At 38.3% G+C, this 24,034-nt stretch overlaps 2 protein-coding genes across 6 annotated transcripts in view; both read left to right on the top strand.

Moving 5' to 3' along the window:
• The window catches only part of lpin1a (lipin 1a), a 77,582-nt gene extending 61,690 nt beyond the window's left edge, over positions 1-15,892 (top strand). Inside the window, exons 3-24 of one of the 3 annotated variants that reach the window (XM_053315880.1) lie at positions 1,773-1,973; positions 2,115-2,210; positions 6,690-6,786; positions 6,869-7,085; positions 8,194-8,268; positions 8,518-8,610; positions 8,792-8,906; positions 9,064-9,292; positions 9,826-9,978; positions 10,067-10,160; positions 10,392-10,594; positions 10,778-10,871; positions 11,236-11,305; positions 12,579-12,671; positions 12,804-12,868; positions 12,960-13,098; positions 13,537-13,685; positions 13,930-14,016; positions 14,222-14,374; positions 14,662-14,776; positions 15,018-15,121; positions 15,235-15,892. In XM_053315880.1, the coding sequence (XP_053171855.1) occupies positions 1,782-1,973; positions 2,115-2,210; positions 6,690-6,786; positions 6,869-7,085; positions 8,194-8,268; positions 8,518-8,610; positions 8,792-8,906; positions 9,064-9,292; positions 9,826-9,978; positions 10,067-10,160; positions 10,392-10,594; positions 10,778-10,871; positions 11,236-11,305; positions 12,579-12,671; positions 12,804-12,868; positions 12,960-13,098; positions 13,537-13,685; positions 13,930-14,016; positions 14,222-14,374; positions 14,662-14,776; positions 15,018-15,121; positions 15,235-15,406 (2,805 nt within the window). In that variant the 5' untranslated portion in view covers positions 1,773-1,781 and the 3' untranslated portion in view covers positions 15,407-15,892. The remainder of the gene's footprint in view (positions 1-1,772; positions 1,974-2,114; positions 2,211-6,689; positions 6,787-6,868; positions 7,086-8,193; positions 8,269-8,517; positions 8,611-8,791; positions 8,907-9,063; positions 9,293-9,825; positions 9,979-10,066; positions 10,161-10,391; positions 10,595-10,777; positions 10,872-11,235; positions 11,306-12,578; positions 12,672-12,803; positions 12,869-12,959; positions 13,099-13,536; positions 13,686-13,929; positions 14,017-14,221; positions 14,375-14,661; positions 14,777-15,017; positions 15,122-15,234) is intronic. The other 2 variants (XM_053315888.1, XM_053315896.1) reach the window with 2 other exon arrangements.
• A 3,554-nt stretch (positions 15,893-19,446) lies between these two features.
• On the top strand, positions 19,447-24,007 carry LOC128360198 (membrane-spanning 4-domains subfamily A member 15-like). 3 transcript variants are annotated; one of them, XM_053320583.1, is made up of 7 exons: positions 19,447-19,604; positions 20,922-21,027; positions 21,178-21,291; positions 21,384-21,440; positions 21,943-22,107; positions 23,052-23,165; positions 23,418-24,007. In XM_053320583.1, exons 2-7 carry the CDS (start codon positions 20,968-20,970, stop codon positions 23,463-23,465), a joined length of 558 nt encoding a protein of 185 aa, XP_053176558.1. In that variant the 5' UTR covers positions 19,447-19,604; positions 20,922-20,967; the 3' UTR covers positions 23,466-24,007. The 3 variants fall into 3 exon arrangements, with proteins under 3 accessions (XP_053176558.1, XP_053176568.1, XP_053176550.1); XM_053320575.1 differs by having other exon boundaries at positions 19,448-19,604; positions 20,922-21,047; XM_053320593.1 differs by lacking the exon at positions 23,052-23,165 and having other exon boundaries at positions 20,922-21,047.
• Positions 24,008-24,034: the final 27 nt, after the last annotated feature.

The following is a 24,034-nucleotide window of genomic DNA, read 5'->3' as shown; positions in this document are numbered from 1 at the left end:
CTTCAACCTCTGTGTCACCTCTCTGTTGTTTTTTCCTCTCTGTTCCTCACTGCTATGGTGAGTGTTAGCACTACACTGAAGTCATATCCAGTAACTTTTAATAAAGAGGCTCTCTGGGTTTTTATTTTATATAGGCTACTGTGGATGTAGCACAGGGTGAGTGTTCTTGCCCACTTGATTCAAAATAACAAGAGTCAGTTGGTGCCTTCAGTGTGTAGTTGTTTCTTCCTGGCTGGGCTAAAACCACTAAACAAGAGGAAAGAATGACACTGAATGACCCTATGAGTTGTCTCGTGATTGGTGATTACATAATGGGGATGTGCTGTGATTGGTTGATGATGTCCTGGAGGAGTGGGCAAGACTTTGTTTTGTGTGTGTGTGTGTGTGTGTGTGTGTGTGAATGGTCCCAGTTACCCAGAGGTAACCTGGTTTTGCACCTCTGCTCCTGTCTCTGATTTTGTCAATGATTCAAACAGGGTGTATTCATGCCTTAATAACATTTGTAAGTAGTGTGTGTTGTAGTTGTGGCCAGCTGCTCAGAATAAGCCTGTAATGAGAGTCTCGTCTCAGGTGGGTCTTGTGTACAACAGTATAATCGAATGCTGGGTCATTAGAGCAGAAGAGCCACAATCAGTGCTCATCAGTAATTGATGGTTTTTAACAAATCCTCCTCGTCATTACAATGTCCACACATCGTCTGCCAAAATATGGAGCCATCTGCACGCTGTAATCATGTGTGCTTGTGTAAGGGAGACAGAGAGATAGAGGATGCCAGTATCTGAGTCAGCACTGGTAGGTGGCAGGTGGGGAGTCTAGGGGACAGTTTGTTATAGAGATAAGATCATGATATCACACACTTTGTATGTGTATGCTTCATTTTCTTTCCCCTCTTTTAAAAAGCCACTCTGCTTTCTACTCTTCTTTTATCATTTTATAAACTTCTCATTCCACTATACTGTTTTTCAAATATCTCCCATTCTCGCCTTCACATTTTATATTTTCTTACTTTTCCTCTTCCTTTCCTGTAAAATCTTCCTGTACATGTTTACTTTCTCTAATCCTCTCCCTGTATTCCTTTCATCCTCTTGTTTTGCCTCTCTTCCCAACTTTATTTCTGTCTTTTTTCTCATCCTCTCTCTATCCACCTTAATCTCTAATATTTTCTTGATTCTCTCTCTGTCTCGCTTTCTGCCTCGCCGACTCAACAGCCACCATCTCTCAGTCCAGTGAATGCATTTCCCTGTCAGCATGTCTCTCCAGGGCCATGTTTGGCATTCGAGACAGAGAGCATTAGAATCTGTGTGGGTCAGAGAGACTGGCACAGCACCACATGATTAATCTCCTCCCTAACGGAGCATATTTGCATTACAAAGAGGAAAAGGCAATTTTGAGTTTCTGTCGTGATTTGTGTTTTCAGCAGAGGAAAAAAAGGGAAAGCAGTATGTTTTCACATCCATCCAAGAATTAACAATAGGGTATGGGCATCTCTTTGTTTCAATGTTATGTTAGCAACCTGCCTAACAATTGTGTGGTTGTCTGGTGTGTGTGGGCAGTAATTGGAATCAGCACATCAATAATGTATATTATGTAATGTGGCAGAGTTTGATCCCCGTGACAGTTAATAGGTCCATTAACAGTCATTTGGTCTGCCACTGCAGGCTTGAAATATAATTGAAACCTTTATTTAAAGGACAAAAAAGAAAAGAAATCAATGAAAACCATCTCCTTCTCTGTCTCACCTTCCCTGTCTCTCCTTCGCTTTCTGTCTTCAGTTACAGACCATGAACTATGTGGGTCAGTTGGCGGGCCAGGTTTTTGTGCAGGTCAAGGAGCTGTATAGAGGCCTCAACCCTGCAACGCTGTCTGGATGTATAGATGTCATCGTGGTCCGGCAGCCTGATGGCTCCCTTAAATGCTCCCCCTTCCATGTCCGCTTCGGCAAGATGGGCGTACTGCGGTCCCGTGAGAAAGTGGTAAGTTCTTGCTTTGAGTATCCTGTCAATATGTTAAAGTAGACAGATCACACATATAACCTCCACTGCTACTACAAAATCCACAATTGGAGGTTGTTTAGTGTTTGTGAGGTTTAACAAATATTACATTCTGTCCTGCAGGTGGACATAGAGATCAATGGAGAGCCAGTGAGCTTGCATATGAAACTGGGAGAGAATGGGGAGGCCTTCTTTGTTAAAGAGACTGAGAACACACTGGTGAGTAATGACTGACACTGAGTCAGTAAACATGCACATACATATGGACAGAACATAACCTAGTGGCATGAAGGACATCTCTTAGATTAGCTTAGATTGCTTGTTTTCCTGCACAGACAAGCTCAGAATAAGGCAGAATTGTGCCCCTCCTCTCCTTTAGTCTGAAATGCAACATGAGACTGTTTTCTGTTGGACAGCTGCTACTGGAAGAATGTCTTGCTCTCACCCTCAAAACAATCTGTCAACACTAAGTGTAAAATATATATTTTTAAAATCGTATGCAACCTTTATTTGATCAGAAAATCCTAATTGAAGTGTCCTGGCTAAAAGAGGCAGCATTAACACTGAGTTACAGGCAAACACTAAAAGTCATTTAAAAGATATATAAAAACAATATAAATGGCCAAACAAACTACAAACAAACCAGCTGTTTATAACCACAAAAATAACTAAGACCAATTCAGAGAGCACCAAAAAATACACCAACATTTTATGTCTAGTTGTAGATGATTCCAGGCAGTACAGAGAGTACAGTTTACATAAAAGTTATTTTATATATTAAGAGAACGGGGAAAAAACAGAAAGAACAGAAACAAATACACAGAGAAGTACAACCACACAGCAGTGAAGAAGTTAACACAGATTGTGTGTGAGAATAGGGGGAAAGAGATCAGGGCATCCGGATGGTTATATATGAACAAATGAAATCTATCTATCTGAAACGACAAAATAATCTTCTGATATGAGACGCTGTACAAAAGCAATAAAAAGATTAGCATGTCAGCTGAAATACAATCTGGACAACAAACAGGAACAAGAGCTTCTGTCCTCTTGTGGCATCCTGTTGGCCTGCACGAGTTTAGTTTCCTGGAAATAAACCAACAGGACAAGTAGAAGACATACGCAGAGAACACACACACACACACACACCATATACATTGCCAATTAGTTACTACTCAGTAGCAGGTTATTATTGGCTATGTGTTCTAAAGCAATCTCATCTCCTTTTTTATTCACGTGCATGTGACATGCAGTACTGGTGTCATCATAACAGCACAGGAGTCCAGGTTTCAGTCTTCAGTAGGGGCTGCACTAACTAAAAATGTCTGCACTTACAGCACCATGAAAGCATCCTTCATGGTTGTTGCTGTATATACCATGAGATATGATACTGTAGAAAGAAAGAGTGCCGTGTAAAGCTCCCAACATAACTGTTATAAATCATTGCCGTGCTCCATACTGAAATCACATGACCATGTGATGACATTGTGAACGTTTATAGTGTGCTAATTTTGTCTTAACAGACAGGATTGAAAACAACTACATAGCAAACATCCAATCTATGTTACAGCATTTAGCCACACTCCTGCCTGCTGAGCTGTTATCTGTCAGACTTTTATTATATGGAATTTAAGTCACTGTTCAACACCATATATACAATAATACAGTAGCTTTTCATAGCCCTTCTAGATCTTTTTATGGTGAAATGCTGCACAAATGCACACTTTTTAGAAATCAAGCTGTCATAGGAATGTTTCCTGTTGTTTTTCTACCTGATTCTGAGAAGTGATAGGCAAGTCTTTCTTGGAAACCAGAGGAGTGGGGATGAGGGGTGAGGGAGAGGGAGAGGTATAGAAAGAGCACTCCTCTGTAGGAAACGAGGATAAATGGTGAGTTTGATAAGAGCTGGCTGTGTTTCACATTCAGGAATAAAAAAAAATCATAATCTGTAATGATCTAATTCCTAATCTGAAGGATTATTGGTCTAATTCTGCTTTTATAATTTACCATTTCTATTGAAGATTACAAGGTCTTCTCAAACAGTCAGTCTGTCAGTTGGCACAATTGATGTTTTTAAAATCAGTCATGCAAGAATTCTATAATGCCTGTCTTTTTCAAATTCAAACAAACACTTAATCATTTGAAATTTCTGCTTGACTATGTCTGTAACATAGTTTGGGCCATGTGCCAAATCCTTGCCTTAACATAACTCGCCTTCTGCAGAGTGGAAAACCACCAGAGGACTATTTATAGGTCTACCGTATTCACCTTCTCTTTAAAACGCTTGCACACGTATCAGTGGCTGATACTCATCTGTGTTCTGTCCAAACAGACTGGAAGACAGATTGAGCCGGTCAGACAAACACAGACAGTGAAAGAGACGGAGGACAAATATGACACAAATTTACTGGCTTCCAGAAATGCAAGCAACACATACTGTAGATTGACAAAAGATTGAAAATCTATGCGTTGTTTCAATTTCAATTTCAAATGTTCCACGTGTTTCTGGATGGTTTTATACATGGTTTTAATGTATTGTCTTACCCAACTGAACTAAAAATGATCAACAACAGTATACCCAGCCAACTCAACCACCTCTTATTCCCCCCCTCTCTGTTCATCAGGGTGTAAAGCTGAATTTATAGATTTGTTGGGACTTGGTGTCTGCAAATAGATTCCGCACGTGAACTATTAACCAAATGTTCCACATTAATCTTCAGGCTAGAACATCTGGAACTTGTGAATACCTTAGGTGAAAAATACCGTGTAGTGTTTATCTTGATGTGGTTATCTTAAAGTGCCTCGCAGATGAAATCCTAAAAAATATGTGTAATTGTTTGATCATGTTTTATCTCATTCTTTCCTTTCAGTCCAACCAATGTTTTGCAATAATCTCAGTCATTATATCATGCCAAGTTTTTGCAGTATATACCCTAAACAAATCCTGTATCGCTGTTCTGTTGTGTGGATGGAGAAGATTTGTTTTAAAGATAGTATGTGTGAAAACAGAATTCCCTTATGTCAAATATAGATTCAGTTTTGTGCAGAGAATGTTATTTGTTCTAAAGCAGATCACGTCTAGCGTTAAGCGATATAGTTTTGTTTACAGATATACAATGAGACATTCAAAATATTTTAAATGAGCGTTTTAAAGTGTTTTTAGGTGGATTTTCCCAGTAAATCTAGAGCTGTAAATAGATGAACTGTGTCCTGGCATAATTCACATGCTGAGCACTGTCACTATTTCTCTCCCATCTGAATCAATCAGGCTGTGTTGGACTGTGTTATGACATGTGCTCTGCAAGGCATGTGTCAGTCTGGACTGTTTGGATAATCTCTATTGGACTCTCTCTCTCTCTCTCGCTCTCTCTCTCTCTCTCTTGCTCTCTCTCTCTCCCTCTGTTTCTATGTTCTTCCCAATGTGTCTCTCTGTATCTCTTTCTGGCATAGTCACTGATGAGAGACTGGTGAGCAAATCTGTGTGATTTTGTTAATCTGAGCTCAAACCTATATTCCCACCAGATTATGTGGAACTGCATGAAAAAAACTAAAAACATCTCTGCCTCATCAATCAGTAATTCAAAATTACACTCTTGCAGTGGTCTGTACACAATGGTCAATGAGGTATTACATGTATTGTGCATATCATGTTTTTGGCCACATTTGCAACGTGACCCTTAGGGTGGCGTTGGTTGGTTGGTTGGTCAACCATACTGAGTCCCACTGTCTTTGGTGATACCATATAACTTTTCATCTAGCGCCAATAATATTTATCAAGGATTTACGATGTAGCTTATTATAAAATCGCTGGAACACTGTCAACATCATACAGATCATTAAAAATGTGTATGGCACAAATCATACAGTTTAAGTAATTACAGGTGCTTCACATAAAACATAAAAATTAAACAAAACAATACAGAATTTCATAATAATAAAAAAGAGCTAAAAACGTTATTATTAATTAAAAAAAACAATTAAAATGCTGAAAACAGATGCATTAATTAAAAGAGATACGTCTTAAGCTGTTTTTTAAAGGACATGACTGGGGTTGCCTGTTTGATGTCTGCTGGTTGGCTGTTGCATAGTTTAGGGGCACAGATGGTGCAAAAGGCTGTATCTCCAATATTTTAATAAGTGTGCAGAGCAGAGCAGCTGGGTATTTAAGGACTTAAGGGCTTGTGCAGGAATATATGGATTTAAAAGTTTGGTTAAACATGTTGGACCTAGGCCATTTAAAGCTTTGTAAAACAATAAAAGGATCTTAAATTCAATTGTAAAAGCTGCAGGGAGCCAATATCTCTGTGCCTTGTAAATGTGAACGTGTTAGCATGCCAAGATTAGCATTTAGCTAAAAACAGTAAGTACTGTGCAGTCTCACAGAGCTGCTAAGCATGACTATGGACTCTTGTTCTATGTAAGCAAACAAGGACTTTAGGATTACAACTTCATGAAGACTTAGTTTTGATGACTTAGATGAGAGGATGCCACACCTCATCACCCTACATTAGTTTTCCCATATGACAGTAATGTGATAATTTCGTTCTGTGTCCAGAATTAAGATGGATTTCTTCTACTTTCTCATCAGAAATCCACTGTTTTGATCAATTTTACTTTTAGCTTTTAATGATTTATTATGACATCATGAAGTCTTTTGAACATAACCTCATATGGTCACGTCACTCCCTCTTCTGACAGGAAGTGGTTCCATCCTACCTGGCGACATCACCCATCATGTCCACGGGGGTGGAGTTAATGGAGTCCCAACTGGGCAGGGGCAGTTCTCGTCATCATGGTAGGCTTGTTGAAAAAAGACGTTTTTGCCTGAAAATGTGTGCGTTGTTTTTCACCTGCCTTCATGCTACTCTCTTGTGTAGACACCATCCCCTGTGCCTCACTACCTGTTCAGAGCCTTGGGCTGCAGCAAAGTGATGTAGGGATGACCAAAAAGAGGAGGAAAAGGAGAAGGAAGGCACGGCCAGAGGGAGGAGGAGGAGGGAGGAGAGAGGAGAGTGGGGAGGAGTTCTCAGAGGATGAGGACATGTTTACCATCGACTTGAGCTCAGATGAGGACAAAGAGGGGGACGGTGGCGGGTGAGTGAGTGTGTACATAAGAAATGTGTGTGTTTCAGTTTGAACAGTTCACACTTTCAGATATGACAGAAAGAGCAAAAGTTCCTCTTTGCTGTCAGCTAGTGTAACAGAAGAGACCCTCTTTACATGTCATTTTATTGGGTGTGTGTGTGTATGTATGTTGTAGATGGATAGATTGCGAATGAGTGAAAAAGAGAAAGATTATTAAAAGCAAGTCTGTCTGTTCTTTTACTATGGTAAACAACCTTCATCAGCAGTCATAATGTTGTCTGTGAGTGAGGACCTACTGCCAATAACTCTAATTGCGTTAAGGGGAGAGACTGCATTTGTTTTTCATGAATTAGTGTGTAAGTGGTTGTTCCAGCTGTTTAAAAAGGGCACCATGTGAATAAGTGGACTATAAAAAATCCCTTGAAAGTGAGGACATGCTGTTGATCCTCACATCGGAAAATGTCAATTTTTAGGGTTTGTTTTGTAACTAGAATTAAGAGATAAGTGTTGTCATTTGAATCTATTTTCCTGTACATGTAACAAGTTTTCAGTAAAATCATTTTAATTGATCAAATGAAATGCTTTAAACAGAATTAGTGTGCAAATCTGCAGGTGTGTGCGTGTTTTTGTGTTTATGTGTGTGGAGCCCCTTGAAAACCAACTCTGTTTCTTGGACGAGTTCCAGGGACTTGTCCTGTTCCCACAGTGTACTTTGTCTCTTTGAAAAAATGGCTCACAGTGCCTTCCTTACTGCAGGGAATCCAGGCTTTTTTAGAAAGTTTACCACATGGTGGGATGGGAAAATTCCTGAAACCATTTATGACATGAAAGAATGTGTGTCTGCCTCATGTCATGCTTCATGCTCTACAACGTAATGAGCAAATCTTATAGGTTATATAATGACATGTGGTTAGGCAGGCTGCAAAGCTCTCATGATATTGTATTGTATTGATTGTGTGTGAAATTCAAAGTAAGGATGAGAGAAAACAGTGACTTAAACTAGTTTATTATTTGGCTGTGGCACTGTGGCTGTGAATCTCTAAGGTGTGTATGCAGAGATTGTCAAATAAATGTGTGTGTGTGTATGACTGACATGTCTCATACCTGTGTGTGTTAGTATCAGACCTGCGTATGGTGATCAGGAGTCTACAGCTAATACACACCCCAGCACTGATTGGAGCCGTTCACAGAGGTATTGTTTGTTCGCAAAACACACACACACACACACACACACACACACACACACACACACACACACACAATGATACACTAATTCCTGTCTTATTTAACTGTCTGTATCATTTCAGTTCTTTATTATTCTGTTCATATTGTACCAATTTTTTTTTTAATTCTTTCCTCGCAAGGAGAAGAAAATAATCATGATTCTCTGTCTCTGTCTCCCTGTACTGTTTTTCTGTCTTTCTGTGTCTTCTTCCTGTAGTAATGTGATCAAGGAGACTCTCTCCATCCTCCCGTCCTGTGGTCTGTCCATCTCTTGTCCTCAGCAGATCTCTCACTTCTCTTCCCATGTTAGGTATCACCTTCAATTTTATTCTCCCTGAATGCTGATAGAAATAATGTCCTGAGAAAGGAAAAGCACAAAGGATTTTTTTAATTTGGATTTTCTGCTTTATTGTATTCTAATATTTCGAAGTTTATTAAATACTGTACGTAAAAGATACAAACTGATTTAAATAAATGTGTTACTTTCCCAGCAGCCTTGATGATTCACGGTCATCAACACCGAAGAGTGATTCTGAGCTAGCCAATCAGAGTAAAAACAACCCAGAGATACTGTGGACTTGGGGGGAACTTCCACAGGCTGCCCAGGTATTTAAACACACACACACACACACACACACACACACACACACACACATACACACATACACACGCACTGCAGAAAATGTTGAGAAGGAGGGAGTGAAGGAAGCAAAGTTTAAGAGAAGGAAAGAGATTCAACATTGCTTCTCTGTCTTTCTTGCAGCCATCTTTCCTGACCGCCCACCAGAAGCAGGACCCCGCCACAACAGTCTCCATCCCAGTGTCATCCAGCACTCACTTCAGAGCCATCAATGACTCTGGACCCCCCTCCCTCACTCTCTACATACCCCAGTCAGAGGAGACTACTGCTCACAGCGAGGGCAAGGATGCTGAAGAGAGCCAGATTGAAGCCATGGTTGAACTAACTACTCAGACTATGGACAGGGCTGGAGGTGAGCAATGTAATTTTTTGGAGGTTACTGTAAATGGTTGCTAAGGGTTGTATTCTTCTATTATAAGATGTAGATACTACATAAGTCTCAACTACATGTCTGATATCCAATATATAAAATGTGTTTTGAGTAGATACATCTCTTCTGAAAGGAGTTATAGCATGGAACACATCTTGCTGTCTCACATAAATTTCCATCTTGGCCTTCTGGAAAATCATCAGCTACAAATGCTTTTAAGGATGCTCAACCATTTGTACTGCTGTTGACAAATACCAGCTAAAGAAGGGAGTTATTGTAGGATTATGGTCTCTGAGTCACAGATGAAGTTGTTGGCAGGTCGTAAACAGCTGAGGTGACGTCAACATCGCCCTGTCAGGCTTATGGGTTCTGCATGACTCAAATGTGACGTTTTGTTTTTTGTTTTTTTGAAAGGATAGACCAGTTTTAAGTGGTATATTCACTGATTGTTGAATTGCACATGGCGAAATAACCTAAATATAACCATTCTTTTTTCTTTTTTCTTTTTCCAATAGTCACAGAGGTAGAAAGTGTCGGAGCGTCATGTGCAGAGATGGAAGGTTTAACAGCCTGCTCAGTGACACCCAGGATTATCACTGATCATTTGGATGAAGGTGGGAGTAGAGGAAGTCCCATCAGAAGAACTGATTCACCATCTAAGAAGAAAGGTATGACCACCCCCATCTCAAACTATTCTGTAGCCATATGCCTCAATTTAACCTTTCATTTTCCTACTAATTATGTGTCTCTTATTAGAAAAGAGAAGCCAACACCTGGGTGCTGATGGTATATACCTGGATGACATTACAGCGCTGGAGCCTGAAGTAGCTGCTCTCTACTTCCCTAAAAGGTACACTAACAAAACATATACATACAATTACCTCTGACTCTTTTTGACTGATTTGGGGATTTATGGTTATAACTAACAATCCCTGCCTTATTTAAATACTAACAGTAATTCATTATATAGTTAAAAAATTCCAATGTTGGTCATGGATTTAATTGGTTGTGTATTTACCACAAAAGCAAGTAAAACATTTATGCTTAATGTCTGAAAGTACTTGTTTCTATCTCTCCTCAGTGATGGAGGCAGTAGCTCAATGAAGGGGGACTCAGAGATGATGATGATGATGGGTGTGCGGAGCGCAAATCAGTCCCCACAGTCAGTGGGCAGCAGTGGGATGGACAGTGGTGTGGACAGTTTGTCGGACCAAATGGGGGACCTGCCTCATGTTGCCATCTCTTTGTGCGGAGGGCTCACTGACAACAGGGAGATCACAAGAGGTAACATAAGCAATATGTCATAGGGGCAAAGCACTTTAGAGTGCCTTTAATTGTATGAACAAACAAACATGTCTTGTGTCTTCTTCTGTTATACATTTTAAAAAATGTCAAAATACTATTTTTCTTAAACCATCCATCTGTAATAGTTTTAACTCTTTGTGCTGTGTGTGTTTTATGCAACAGAGGAGTTCCAGGAGAGGGCAGTTTCCTTCCAGCAGTTCTCTGAAAACCCTTCTCTCATTGATGATCCAAACCTGGTGGTCAAGATAGGAAACAAGTATGAACTGCTTTATTCAGTAAAGAGTGTATGAGTGTATGAAGTATGACAATCATCTTCCTTTTGTTGTTGTTTTTTAAATATCTGACCACAGTACTGTAATACACATACATACTTAGTTTCTGTTTTCATTGTATCAAAATACATATAAAATGCAAATTTCTCATAATGTAATATATTTTAAAGTTAATACTGTTAATTTCAACTAAATCATTGCTGTTGACAAACTGAGCTGTATAATATCGGCAGTAAAGCAATTGTAATTCCTCCCTTTTAAAAAAAAAAAAAAAAGGTCGGCTGTGTTTTGCAAATGAATATCTGGGATGAAGAAAGTGCTTATAGCGCTCTCTGTCATCTGGTGTAGGTACTACAACTGGAGCACAGCAGCTCCTGTCATGTTGGCCATGCAGGTGTACCAGAAACCTTTGCCACAGGTAAGACCACCACAGTGATACATGGACATATATCCTGTTTTATGATTTATGTTATTAATATTGTTATTATCCACTGTTATTGCTTGCAGCTTCAACTATGCATGCATGAGCTCTGGTCATTACTGTAAATAAAGAGGGATTTTTAAATGTATTTGGTCAGAAACAATTAATTTTAATTTGCAGTTTAAGTGGCGAACATGGAGCTACAGCACAGTTGTCCTTTAGAGTAATGATACGCAGCACAGAATGAGTGGCTTCATTTATATTGTTGAATTATTTTAATTTGACTGTATTATTACATTTTGTAAGGTGGCTGTTTGGTGTATTATAGTGTTTTGCAACCTTGCACATCACTTCCTCCTGTTCACTCCCAGCATTTTGCAGTTAATCTTCATAATGTAATGTTTCACTTTGGTTTGTCGTTTGCCAACACCCTCTCACTGCTTCATGACAATTCAACCAAATGCTTCCAGATGATGTATGTTCACATTTGTTTCTGGCTCCCATCATAAATATTTCCAAACAAAGTAACATTAACTTCAGTTATTGCATCATATGTGATTTTTTTTACATTGACCAAGGTGAAAAAAAAGCATTGTTTGATCCCCTGATGTGATGTGTTGACAACTTAAACTGCTTAGGAACACACATGTGGAAGCACAGATCCGAGTATACCACAGTGAAATATTGCTTTGTGTAAATCTAACTGTTCACCTAACATAATGTCTTTATCCCCCTTCTTACTTTTCCCTTCTTATTTAAATATTTTCTTTCTTCCACCATCCATCCAATGTTTCTGTGTGCTAAGTGTTGGTGTTTGAGTTATGTTTTTTCTGCTTTCGGTCTCTTCTCATACTGCCTCCCTGGTCTGTTTGGCTCCAGTCCCTCGCAGCCTGTAGGATGTTTTCTGGCTTTGCTTGGGTGTTGGTCATCAGTGCATGTCTTTGTCTGTCTGTGTCTTGTGTCTCCTTGCATATTTCTCTGTGCCATCCAATCACATTCTTCAGAGGTTACTCAACATTTTAGGTTTTATATTGCATCCTTTGCTCTTTGTTTGCATGCCATTGCATCTTAAACTGCCTTTATTTTGGTCAGTTAGCTGGAGTTAAGCGTGGTGTAAAATGTGCCATGTTATATTTTATGTTGCATTTTGGATTTGTGCTTTCAGTGTTTTTTTGTATTTGTTTATGGGATTATATGTTTTATGGTTTGCTGTCAGTTTTAAGTTACATTTTCAGTCAGTTTTGAGTTGTATATGCATGATTGTGTCCAGGCCTCAGTGGAGAACATCATGAAGGAGAAGATGCCAAAAAAAGGAGGGCGCTGGTGGTTCTCATGGAGAAGCAGGAACAGCGACTCCAAATCAGTAAGTGCACATCATGGATCAGTCTTTACTTCTCCATTGTAATAAAGACTGGGAGCCATATTTGTTCCTCAACATCACATTTAGCTTCAGTCAGTTAAGACAGGTGTGACATATGGCCTTTGTGCACTTCAGGAATCAGTGACAGAGGCAGGAGAAGACCAGGGTGAGACCTCACTTACCATGGATCCAGTGAGCAGGTGACTTCAGACAGTCTTTTTCTTTAGTTTTCTCTCATCAGTTTTAAGAGTTTTTTTACATTCTTGTAATTGGTTGTCTTTGATTCTTCAGGATGAAGGATGAGTCATCTTCTAGTGATGAGGACCACAGATCACCCAATCAGGTGTCTGGATCCTGCCAGTCAGAGGCGCTCATGAGTTCTGCCAGCGTTTATTATAAGAAGACTCTTCGCCTCACATCAGAGCAACTGGTATTTATTGAATTTTATGAGAATAATTCCTACAGATAGTCTCTGATGGTGAGCAATTACATAATGCACATTGTACTGTATGATAATGGAAGACTGTGGGCAAAGCAGTATCTCTGCTTACATAACAAACATGGCCACATGGTCTGGAAAAAGTCTCAGGTTAACAATCTCTAATCTGCCTGGGGAAAGAAAGGGTGCATTCAAAGCTACATATTTTAAAATGGTCACCAAGAATGGAAACATGCAGCTTTATAGCTTCACTTCTCCAAAACTGCAAAAACGAACGTTAAAAAAGCAGTTGTCAACATTTACTGTTGTTTTTTTAAATAAATACATTTATTTCACATTTATTAGTGCATCAGGACATTGTATGAAATAGTAAATTCCTTTTTCATTGGGATTATACATTTGGCATTTCTGTTAATCTGTGTTAATCAGGCTAGCCTGCAACTAAAGGAGGGTCCTAACGATGTGGTGTTCAGTGTAACAACACAGTATCAAGGTACCTGTCGCTGCCATGGCACAATCTACCTTTGGAGCTGGGATGACAAGATAGTTATCTCAGATATAGATGGAACCATCACCAGGTAAGAGCATAAAGTTACTGTTGCTATCTCTGAGATTAGTCTATATATTAGTAGTGACATCACCTGCAACACAAACCAGCCAGTCCAGTTTTAGCTTTTCACCAGTAGATGTCAGGCTTCACACAGATCTGTTTTGACTCCTATACATACACTAAATGCAGTATGTTGAAAATCAGTCATCATGTGTGAAATTAGTTCTTTAGTACATTTTCATTGTTGATGTGCTGTCTTTTTCGTGTTGTAGGTCAGACACCCTGGGTCACATCCTCCCCACACTGGGGAAAGACTGGACCCATCAGGATATTGCACGACTCTACCACAAAGTCAACCAGTGAGTTCTACCTCAAGCAGTTAAAGAGAACAGCCATAATTATTTATTCATTCATTCAGTCATTTGTTTATTTCACCTTAACTGAAACATATTGGTAATGTTCTATATTTGTCTTTCTTTCTCCCAAATGGCTAGTCACTATGCTTTATTTTCTTTTTAAAATCACAGTGTGCAACTAAGTGCAAGCTCCCTTTCTCTGTCACAGGAATGGATATAAATTCATGTACTGCTCTGCAAGGGCCATTGGCATGGCTGATATGACGCGAGGCTACCTGCACTGGGTCAATGAGAGAGGAACCATGCTGCCAGTGGGTCCAGTGCTGCTTAGCCCCAGCAGTCTATTTTCTGCCTTGCACAGGTATTAGAATTCATATTGACTTGAAGCCATGAAACCAAACTGAAAAACAGTCGCATTTTTCAAAAGATATAAAATATTGTAACTCCAGTTCAGTGATTTTAATGTTTTAATTTGGATGAAATTTTGAATGAATCCCTAGGGGCTGAAATAAACCTGCATTGCTAAGTTGTGACCTTTCAAAACTCTAAATACACAGATATATAGTACATAAAAGCTAAAGAAAAATGATGATGAAAGTTTTGCATTTTGTAGGTTTTAAAATGTGTTTGACATTCTGTTTTGTGCAGGGAGGTGATAGAGAAGAAACCAGAGAGGTTTAAGATTGAGTGTCTTTCAGACATCAAACACCTTTTCTACCCAAACACTGAGCCTTTCTACGCTGCTTTTGGCAACAGAGCTACGGTGAAACTACTGCACACACACAAACAGATTTTAAACAATATTATAAAAGTGAATTTCACGACTTTATTGAAATCATTTTGGCTCTTCATGTCAGTTTTGTGGCATGTTGTTTTTAAAATGCAAATGTGCTGATAATGAAGACTATGTATTACATGAAATCTAGTTATTTGTTATATTTTCATCACATAACTCTTATTCTTGTTAATGGCAATGCTGACTATTTTTTGGTGTGTGATTCCAGGATGTGTATTCCTACAAGGAGGTGGGTGTTTCTCTGAACAGGATTTTCACTGTCAATCCAAAGGGGGAGCTGGTACAGGAACATGCCAAAACCAACATTTCCTCGTAAGCTATATGCTCTGTGTTTTTCTTGATTTACATCCATGTAATCTGACTCTGGACACATGTTTTTTGAATTCTTGGTTTGGTGCAGTAAAAATTGTAAATATGTCTCTCAGCTATGGGCGTCTATGTGAGATGGTAGACCATGTCTTCCCAGTCCTACTCCGAGATGATGGAGCAGACTTCCCCTGTACTGACACCTTTAACCAGTGCAATTACTGGAGCAAACAACTTCCTGATGGCACCAGCCAGGAAGAAGAAGACCTACAGCACCTTGAAACAAGCTGAGAAAACCCTGCTAAATCCAGCTGGTCTCCACATCGCGGTCAGGCACCACATTGTGGTCAGTGGTTATGTGATTCATTGTGAATCCTGCAGCTCAGATTAGGAGTGAAGATGTTGCATTTTATCAACTGATTTCAGAAAAGGCTCATCCAAGAACTCTGTGGGGAAACAACTAAAACACTAGACATGATACATGCTCTGCAGGTCCTTTAAAGCTCAGAGACTTCAGATAAATATCTATGACTACTGATCCAAAGTGGATGAATGTATTTTCAGTTATCCCACAAACCCAAATCACTGTGCCATTATTGAACAGCAAGAACACACTATAATTCTCCAAGGTAGGAAGCCATATTTATATCTACTGGGGTGTTTAAGAGGATAAAAAACTAACTGAGGGACAACGACTTCAAAAGCAGTACAAAAATGAAAAAATAGGAAACCTGGGGGTTTATTAAAAACAAGAGTGCTGTGTCAGAGAAAAAGAAGATAAACATAAACTTTTCATTTCAACAGTCACTTGGTGAGTGAGATTGTACTGCCTAAAGAGGGGCAAACACAGAATCAAAGACTTGTAAATCACACATTTAGAAGTGTACTCACTCACACACACAAGTAAAATTTGCAATGGTATTTCTTAAACAATGCATAGCCCTGCAGAACATAATGTGAATTAAATGCCCCTCACTGTATGTGATTAAGTTGATGGCAGGTAATTATTTGCTCTTTCCCACACTACTCTACATTTAAATTGGTGGTTGGAAAAGCTGGCACATAGAGCACATACTGTTTGCGACAGAGTGAAAATTATTTTTGGGGGGATGAATGTACCAATATGGCTTACATAGGCTGGTATCTTATATATCCCTACTAGTATCACCAGATAAATAGTTTCACATTGAATTCTGCCCTGAAATATGCAACTATCTTAAAATAATATCCTCAGTTGCCCTGGTCATTGGGAAAAGTTGACTGAAATGTAAGGGCCCATCTATGTAAATTATATAAGAAACAACTTTTGATGAAATCTAGATACTAGATAGTGACAAAGCCTATAGTAGGCAAGGAGGGTTGTTATAATATGTTCTGACCTCAAGTACACTTTACACCACATTACATTACATTACAGTAAAACTGTCCAGAAAATGCAAAAACAACACAGATCCAGGCATCTTCTGTGTCAAACTACTTTGCAGGTCCTAAAGCTAAATGTATGTGGTCATTTGACTGTGCTACTGTGAAAGATGTGGCTCTGGCACATCTTCTAATTAGTGTTCAGTGACCATAATCAAGAAAAATGCAGCGCAATGCAATTAACTTCTTTCTTCTGTCTGTTTGTATATGTGCAAATACATTAATTCCAATGATATGCTAGAATGTAGTGTAAATCACTCACAGTGTATGTTACTCTAATGTCTAATGCTCATCAATGCAATTTTAAGTTTGAACAGGGCTATGATCGTATATGTTCAGTTATATAATGTTACTGCGAATACTTTTCTATACAGCACTACTCTATGATATGTTCAGATGCTGTAAGGTTTTCTCTTCACAAACACATCTACTTTTGTGTTGTTTGTATGTATTATTTTCATTGATTATCAAATGTATATCTTTCATTGATCAAATAACTTCTACTGCACTGCATTTATGGGCAATGGAAGCCTGTCTGTTTATTTGTATCTCATGTATAACTTTCAAAAACGGGGAAGACCACTGTAAATACTGAATATCTTTATTATTTTTGGTGACCATATGAAGTGAACTTTTTAAAAGAAAACTAACCCTATGTTAATGATTTGAGAGCGAACTCATTGTCTAAAATACTTCTTTTGTGGTGCTCATTTAAATGCAAGGTGGCAGTTTCACATGTGACCACTAAAGCAATAGATGGACATATAGTATTTTATTTATGCAATGTCATCTATCAATCTGAAGTACTTTTGTTTCTTTTGGTGTCTTTGGTTTATCATAGGCAACAAGACAGCTAGTAGCAGTACTGTAATGAGTTCAAATTACAGTAATTTTGAAAGTAGTGGTACGTTTGTTTAAGAATAAACTAGAGCACCTTCAAGCTACAAAAACCCTCCACTGTTCATGTTAAACCAAATCAGTATGGCTGAAAGCAGCTTAGACATTTCATTGTATTTGAATAGTGATATTTGTACGCTGATATTAATGTGTCCTATATTTGGGAAAAAAGTTAAATCAATATCTCAGAATATTGTTAACAAGCCCTCTGATTGATTGAGTTTTTCATACTGTCATATACTGTATGTAAATAGGATAGCACTGTCTGATGCTGTACTGTGATTGACTTTACCTAAAGGAGAACTAATCAGGAATTAACGTCTAATTTAATCTGTAACTGTTGATGTTCATATGCCTTTCGGGGATTCAGTGTAATTTCTATGAGAGGAAAAGAGCAGGAAGCATGCTGTTGCTATTGTAATGTTAAAATGCATATTTACAGTCTGTTGATGTAATGATCATTGTATTGTCACCTCATATTTGTAGGAAAGTACATTGCTATAGAAACAAGAAGAGAATATATGGCTACTGTATCTCATAATTATGAGAAAAAGGTTGCATGATAATGGGATAAAACTGTTATTATGACAGTTTGAGGCTTTGACATCAGATGTCACTTATTGGTGGTCATTATGGTTTAAAAATGTACTAATTATAAGATCTTATTTGTGAGATATGGAAGTCAAACATGAGATAATACAGCAATGCACTTCTTAAATGTTTTGATTAAATCATCTTTTTGATGATTATCACTTAATTCTTTCTGTGAAAGATGTATTAAAACTCTTGACTAGTTATTCAGTCTGTCTGTCTGTTTTGAACACTAAGCAGCAGCCTAACCAACAGTGTGCAGTGCAAGCCATTATTAACAATGTAGTTTGAATGAAGCTGTACAATGAACACATTTGTCAATAAACCCAAAGGTAATTGCTGCTATGTGTTACACTGTCTTTCCTCCTTGTTTAATTTTTTGTTTGCGTTATTTCTTTGTGTCATTTCTGTGGTCATGTTTATGTCAGACCAGACAACTATAAGTTCATCCATCACTGGACCAACAGTGCCAGTGCTTTAGCAAACACATACAGTATCAGTCACAACCAATATACTTTGCTCAACAAGAATAACCCTTGCTATTGGAAATATCTTTAATTGATCAATTCTTGTCCTAATGTCCTCCCTAGTCCAGGTTTTAGGAGGGAAGAGCCCAGCTGGGTCAAAGGAAAAACAGGAAATCGTTTCTTGTTCTTTTCCTCTCTCCCCTAACTATTTCATCACATTCCTTCTCTGGATCTTCGTCCAGTTCAGCCTGTGACTTGTAACCCCAAGTGGTGCTACACACACACACACACACACACACAGGGCTCATCCCACATCCTCCCCCTATGTATTTTCTAGAGTAAAGGGAAGTTTGTCTTTCTTTTAGGAGTTGAATTTTTTGAACTGTTGAGACAAAAAATTGCTTGTGTTGTTTTTTTGTTGTCCATTTAGTTGTTTCAGGATCCCGTCCCACCACTTCCTGAATCAAGCTCATACACATCCACCAGATACTGTTAAGCAATAATTAATACAAAATAGTCAACATTTCTTGTTGTAATGCCCATCCTACATACAGTGCTACTAACCGTTAGTTAGCACATTAGGTCATAGGTAAAAGTAAAGGAAAAAACACAACTTTTTCAATGCAATTGGTCCACTTTAAAGACACCTACAGAAAAGGATAGCATCACTTTGATAGACTCCCTAATATTTCAAGATAAAGCTCCTTTATTACTAAACGTTCAGATACTTTGGAACCATCAGAAAACCTGTAACTTTAAGTCCCTGTTGTGCAATACATTTCCACCACATCTGAGGAATCAGGTAGCTCATGCGTATGAAATGCAGTATTATAACATGAGAAAACAACAACACAGATTTGTCCTGTTGTTCTTTGAGGACTCTAGAAACCTCCACAAAAATTAATCCAATCTTTCAATGGCTCTAAATCATAAGCTACGACAAGCAAACATTACAGAGCTCTGGACATGTTCACAATTAACTGATCGTTCACAAAACATCACTGTTACTCTGCTCCAGATGTGAGTGTGACTCTGCTACAGATGGGAACGTAATGGGTCATTACAAGACGAGCTAACGCCGAACTACAGCAGGCACCGCATAACTGCACAAGGTCTGTTTTATTTGACAATTTATTTTGGCACTATTACAATAATAGTTTTCCACTTTATATTAATATGTAACAATGGTCAGTTCCGCATTGTAGCCTGAAACATAACATCTAGCAGATAAATTATACCAAATGATTTGAATCTCTGCAACTTAAGCAGAGTGCAGGAAACATTTTTCCCTCTTTGAGACAGATGTTTTGCATTTCCTCAGTACATAACTATCAGTTTTTCTTGATGTCAACTTCAGGATTTCTTCAACATGTTGGAGGTAACATTGAGCTACCTCCAACATGTTAATGTTACAGTTACAGACAGATCTTCAAGTTCCAACTTCTTTCATTACTAGCGCTGGTAACTCTGTGTGGGCTTTCAAATAAACATTCTTTCAGAAAAGTTGAAGCATGTTTGTGGGGGTTTGTCAGTGCTCTAAGCATGCTTTGTATTTACTGCTGCCTGTATTGGACTGTTACATTTCAATACATCAATTTAAAACATGTTTAAAAAGACAAATACTTTCTTAGAAGTCTACAACAACATATCCCATGAGTTTGCCATTAACATCTGGTCAGAAAATCATGAGAGCTGTAGTTGTAAGTTCTTTTTAAATGAAAGACATGTGTGAGTACTTTTGTGATGTTGACATTGGGGTGTTGAAAAGGTATTATACTAAAAGGTCCTTGTAGGGGTAAGAATGCAGTGTCTTACAGTGTACAGACACACACACACACACACACACACACACACTCATTTCAAATGAACTAATTTAATAATGGTCTTGCTGCACTTAGCTCTTCATTTTGCATTTCACACATATGGTTTCACATGTCAATGTACACTGTCAGTGTGCTAAAGCTTTACAAAACGTCATAACCATTGTTTCATGTAAGGGAATATGAAGGCATGAAGAAGCATTTCCTCAAGCATGATATCAGGGTACTGAGTGCATGTAGTACTGGGAGTTTTTAAAAGTCAGTCATAATGTTCTAAAGACAACTAATCAACTAATGCTAAGAAATCAAATACATGTAAAAACAAGTGTAAAAATTGTTTATTTGATTTGATTTGATTAATTTCTTTATTGAGGATAAATTGTTTCCTTATTTCAACGAGCCATGAAACACTATTTCATGTATCACCAAATAGTGTTCTTAGCAGCATAAATCTGCTGAAACTAAAGGTATGTATGTTTTTTTTTCATTTGCTGCTAATCTTAAAGGAATTCAGTGAAAAACAAAACTGAGTAGCAGAATCACAACTGTGCAACATGGGTGCAGCACATACAACTAAATTTCCATGTATTCTTGTGTCTGTTTGTTTAGAAGATGACATCTGAAATCTACTTTGAGAGTGGACCAGGTGGGAATAATGCAAGTCTTCAAAGCACCACAGTGGGGGGCAGCAAGCCTTTACATCGCTTCATTAAGGGTGAACCCAAGATTATTGGCGTGAGACATACACACATTATTTTCTAAGGTCACAGATTTGAAACCCACTTTAAGTCACAACAATTATAACACTTCCATGGTCACAGTCAATGAGATGATGCCAGAAGTTGTTTCTTTAATTTTCTCTCAGATCGTTGTGCTGGTCTTGGGCGTATCTTTCATCATTATTTCTGCTGCATTGCAAATAGACACTATTGGACATATAACAACAGTCTTCCCACCTGGATTCCTGCTGGGAACACTGGTTGGTAGCACAAAAACAGAATTACCCATCAGTATAAACAGCCATTATTATTATTACTAATAATAACACCTTTTCTCTTTCTCCGCTTGTAGTACATCTTGTGTGGGCTTCTATATATTCTGACAGAGCACAACCCAACCAAAAAAAAAGTAAGCCGCATTGTAACATTTCTAAGCAATACTGGTACGTTTTCCAAGACCTATTATTATAGAGGACCTCATTAGAAATTAATTTAAATAAATGAATGTGCATGTGTGAATCTACAGCCTGGCTGCAGATCTAATGGGGCTATACTATCAGTGGTGCTTTGACCTAAATCTTATATCTGAATACTCACAATGACAATTCCAACATATTGACCATCGTAGTTAAGTATGTTAGCATGCTAACATTTGTTCATTTTTTTTGGAATAATTACAAAGTAGCTAACATTTCTGTTCAGCTGAGGATGGTTGGAAATGTTATTAGTTTTGCAGCTATGTGGTCATAAAACAATGCATTGGACACACTGCATGGCCATTTTCATTGCTTTCCATGTTGTCCATATAATGTATGAACTTATCCTATTAGGTTCTGTAAATTTCTGTGTCTGGCACTTTATATTAGAGTTTGTTTCTACTTTATCATTCTCTGTTGGTTTTTTACATGTAGGTGACCATGTCCTTGGCTCTGAGTATTGTCACTATACTAGGGGCATTTTGGACTATAATGACCAAACTGCCACATATAGTGCACATGCACTATATGAGGCACGATGAGTACCTGGAAGTCAACTCAACAGAAATTGAGGAAGCATCATGGGCCTCAGATTACGAGGTCATTATCATTTTTTATTATTAATTGTTACTTTTGTTGGTGGCCATGTCTCTCCTAGTTTTGATCACAAATCAAAAAATAGATGTTACCCCAATTTTATTCTCTTTACTTTGTAAAACATACCTCATGAATGTAGATCACATCTCTATTACAATTATTTATTAATTTGCTAAATTATTAAGACCTAAAGAGTTCCTTGTTTGTCTTTATTAACTGTCATAGAGTTTGTGATGAAAAGTGGCATTATGAAATGAAATGGCCCATTATAAAAATTGGCATTGTGACATAAAATTGAAATAATTTAAAACAGAAAACATGAATTATTTCAGTAGTTCCAGTAAGTTATGTATTTTGCCAGTTATCCATTCCATCCATCCATCCATTTTTCGCCATTTACTTAAGATTGGGTTGTGATGGCAGACTGAGTAAGGAGACCCAGACACCTCTCATTCTGGCAACACCCTCCAGGTGCTGGTGGATCCCAAGGCATTCCCAGGCCAGAAGAGATATGTAATCACTCCAGTGTGCTCTGGGTCTGCCCTGGGGTCAGTTGGGTGTGCCTGGAACACCTCTATAGGGATGCATCCAGGAGGCATCTTAACCAGGTGCCCAAACCACCTCAGCTGACTCCTTTCAATGCAAAGGAGCAGCCACTCTGCTCTGAACTGCCCCCTGTAAGAATGAGATTGTGGATACAAGCTGCCACAAATTTTGCATGTTATTAACATGACTTCTTATGTTTAGTTATTCATCTAATTTCAGACACTGGGTCTACATATTGTAAATTATGGCCAACAAAATATAATCATCTATAGTTGTAATTCATTTTAGTTGGGCCATAGGCTGATAGTAAGTGTATACAAAATTTAATGAAAATCTATTGTGTTTTTTTCTACATGTTTGTCATGTATTTTGAAAATATGTATCTATGTGTGTTTTTCCAGGACATGGGAATAACCGTGGAAGCCATCTTTGTGTTCTACTGTTTTGTTGGTGCAATTATTTTCATTGTAATGTCAATTCTGGCTGGGGCTGCCCTGCGTTCCACTAATAGCCAGGTAGAGGACAGAAAAAAAACACTTCCAAATATATTTGGGACAGTGCTGAGAGCTGAGCAAGTCCCCCATTAAAAATGTCAAATCTTCATCATGATGTATTATTGTTCTTCAAATGGACTGTGGACTCATTGCATGATAATTGTTGAAAAGAGAACTTCAAAGAAATGTTTGCTAAGCTTCAACAAAGTTGCAACATGACTCTGGGCCGTTTATTAACTAAGTCAATCATTAATATGTTTTTCTTCTCTTTAGGTCATTCTTATGATGTCTACTACACCGACTGAAACGCCTGCTGAATAATAACCACAAGAAGAAGGCTTGAAGTATGACACACAGACAAAGACACCAAAATATTTCTTTTTAAGGGCATAACAGGATTTCTAAATATACATTTTCACCAGCATGTTGTGGTGACTGTATACAATGCAATACAGATATGACTATAGGTATCTATGTATAATATGTACTGCAATGTGGTGTTTCTGTGATCTGTTACATGTTGCAACACTATGTGAGTACTGTACTTTCCTATTTTGGAAACATAACTCAAAAGGATGGTGGCATCACACTTTCTGCTACTTAATCTGCTGTTGACAAGAGAAAGGTCTGGTTTAAACCACAGTTCTTCACAGAAACAAGACCATTACAATGTATAGCCATGCAAGCAGCTCTGTGAAGATGTAACTGAGTACAGTAGTGCTTTCGTATGACAACATGCCCACAATGACAATGCTATGTTTTGTAACCCTAACACACACCTGACCCCCAATCCTAACCATCTGACTACTCATGCCTAAACCTAACCAAGTAGGTGTGTCATGTAGGTACTGCAAATCCACAGACAGACCCCCCCCCCCAAAGAAGGAAAC

Source organism: Scomber japonicus, chromosome 1 (assembly GCF_027409825.1).
Source record: "Scomber japonicus isolate fScoJap1 chromosome 1, fScoJap1.pri, whole genome shotgun sequence".
NCBI classification, from domain to species: Eukaryota; Metazoa; Chordata; class Actinopteri; order Scombriformes; family Scombridae; genus Scomber; species Scomber japonicus.
This window is presented reverse-complemented; position numbering and strand designations above follow the sequence as displayed.

Coding starts and splice junctions, on each gene's coding strand:
- LOC128360198 (XM_053320575.1), top strand. CDS start 20,925: ATGACATCTGAAATCTACTTTGAGAGTGGACCAGGTGGGAATAATGCA. Junction 22,108..23,051: donor CATGGGCCTCAGATTACGAG/GTCATTATCATT, acceptor GTGTTTTTCCAG/GACATGGGAATAACCGTGGA. Junction 23,166..23,417: donor TGCGTTCCACTAATAGCCAG/GTAGAGGACAGA, acceptor TCTTCTCTTTAG/GTCATTCTTATGATGTCTAC.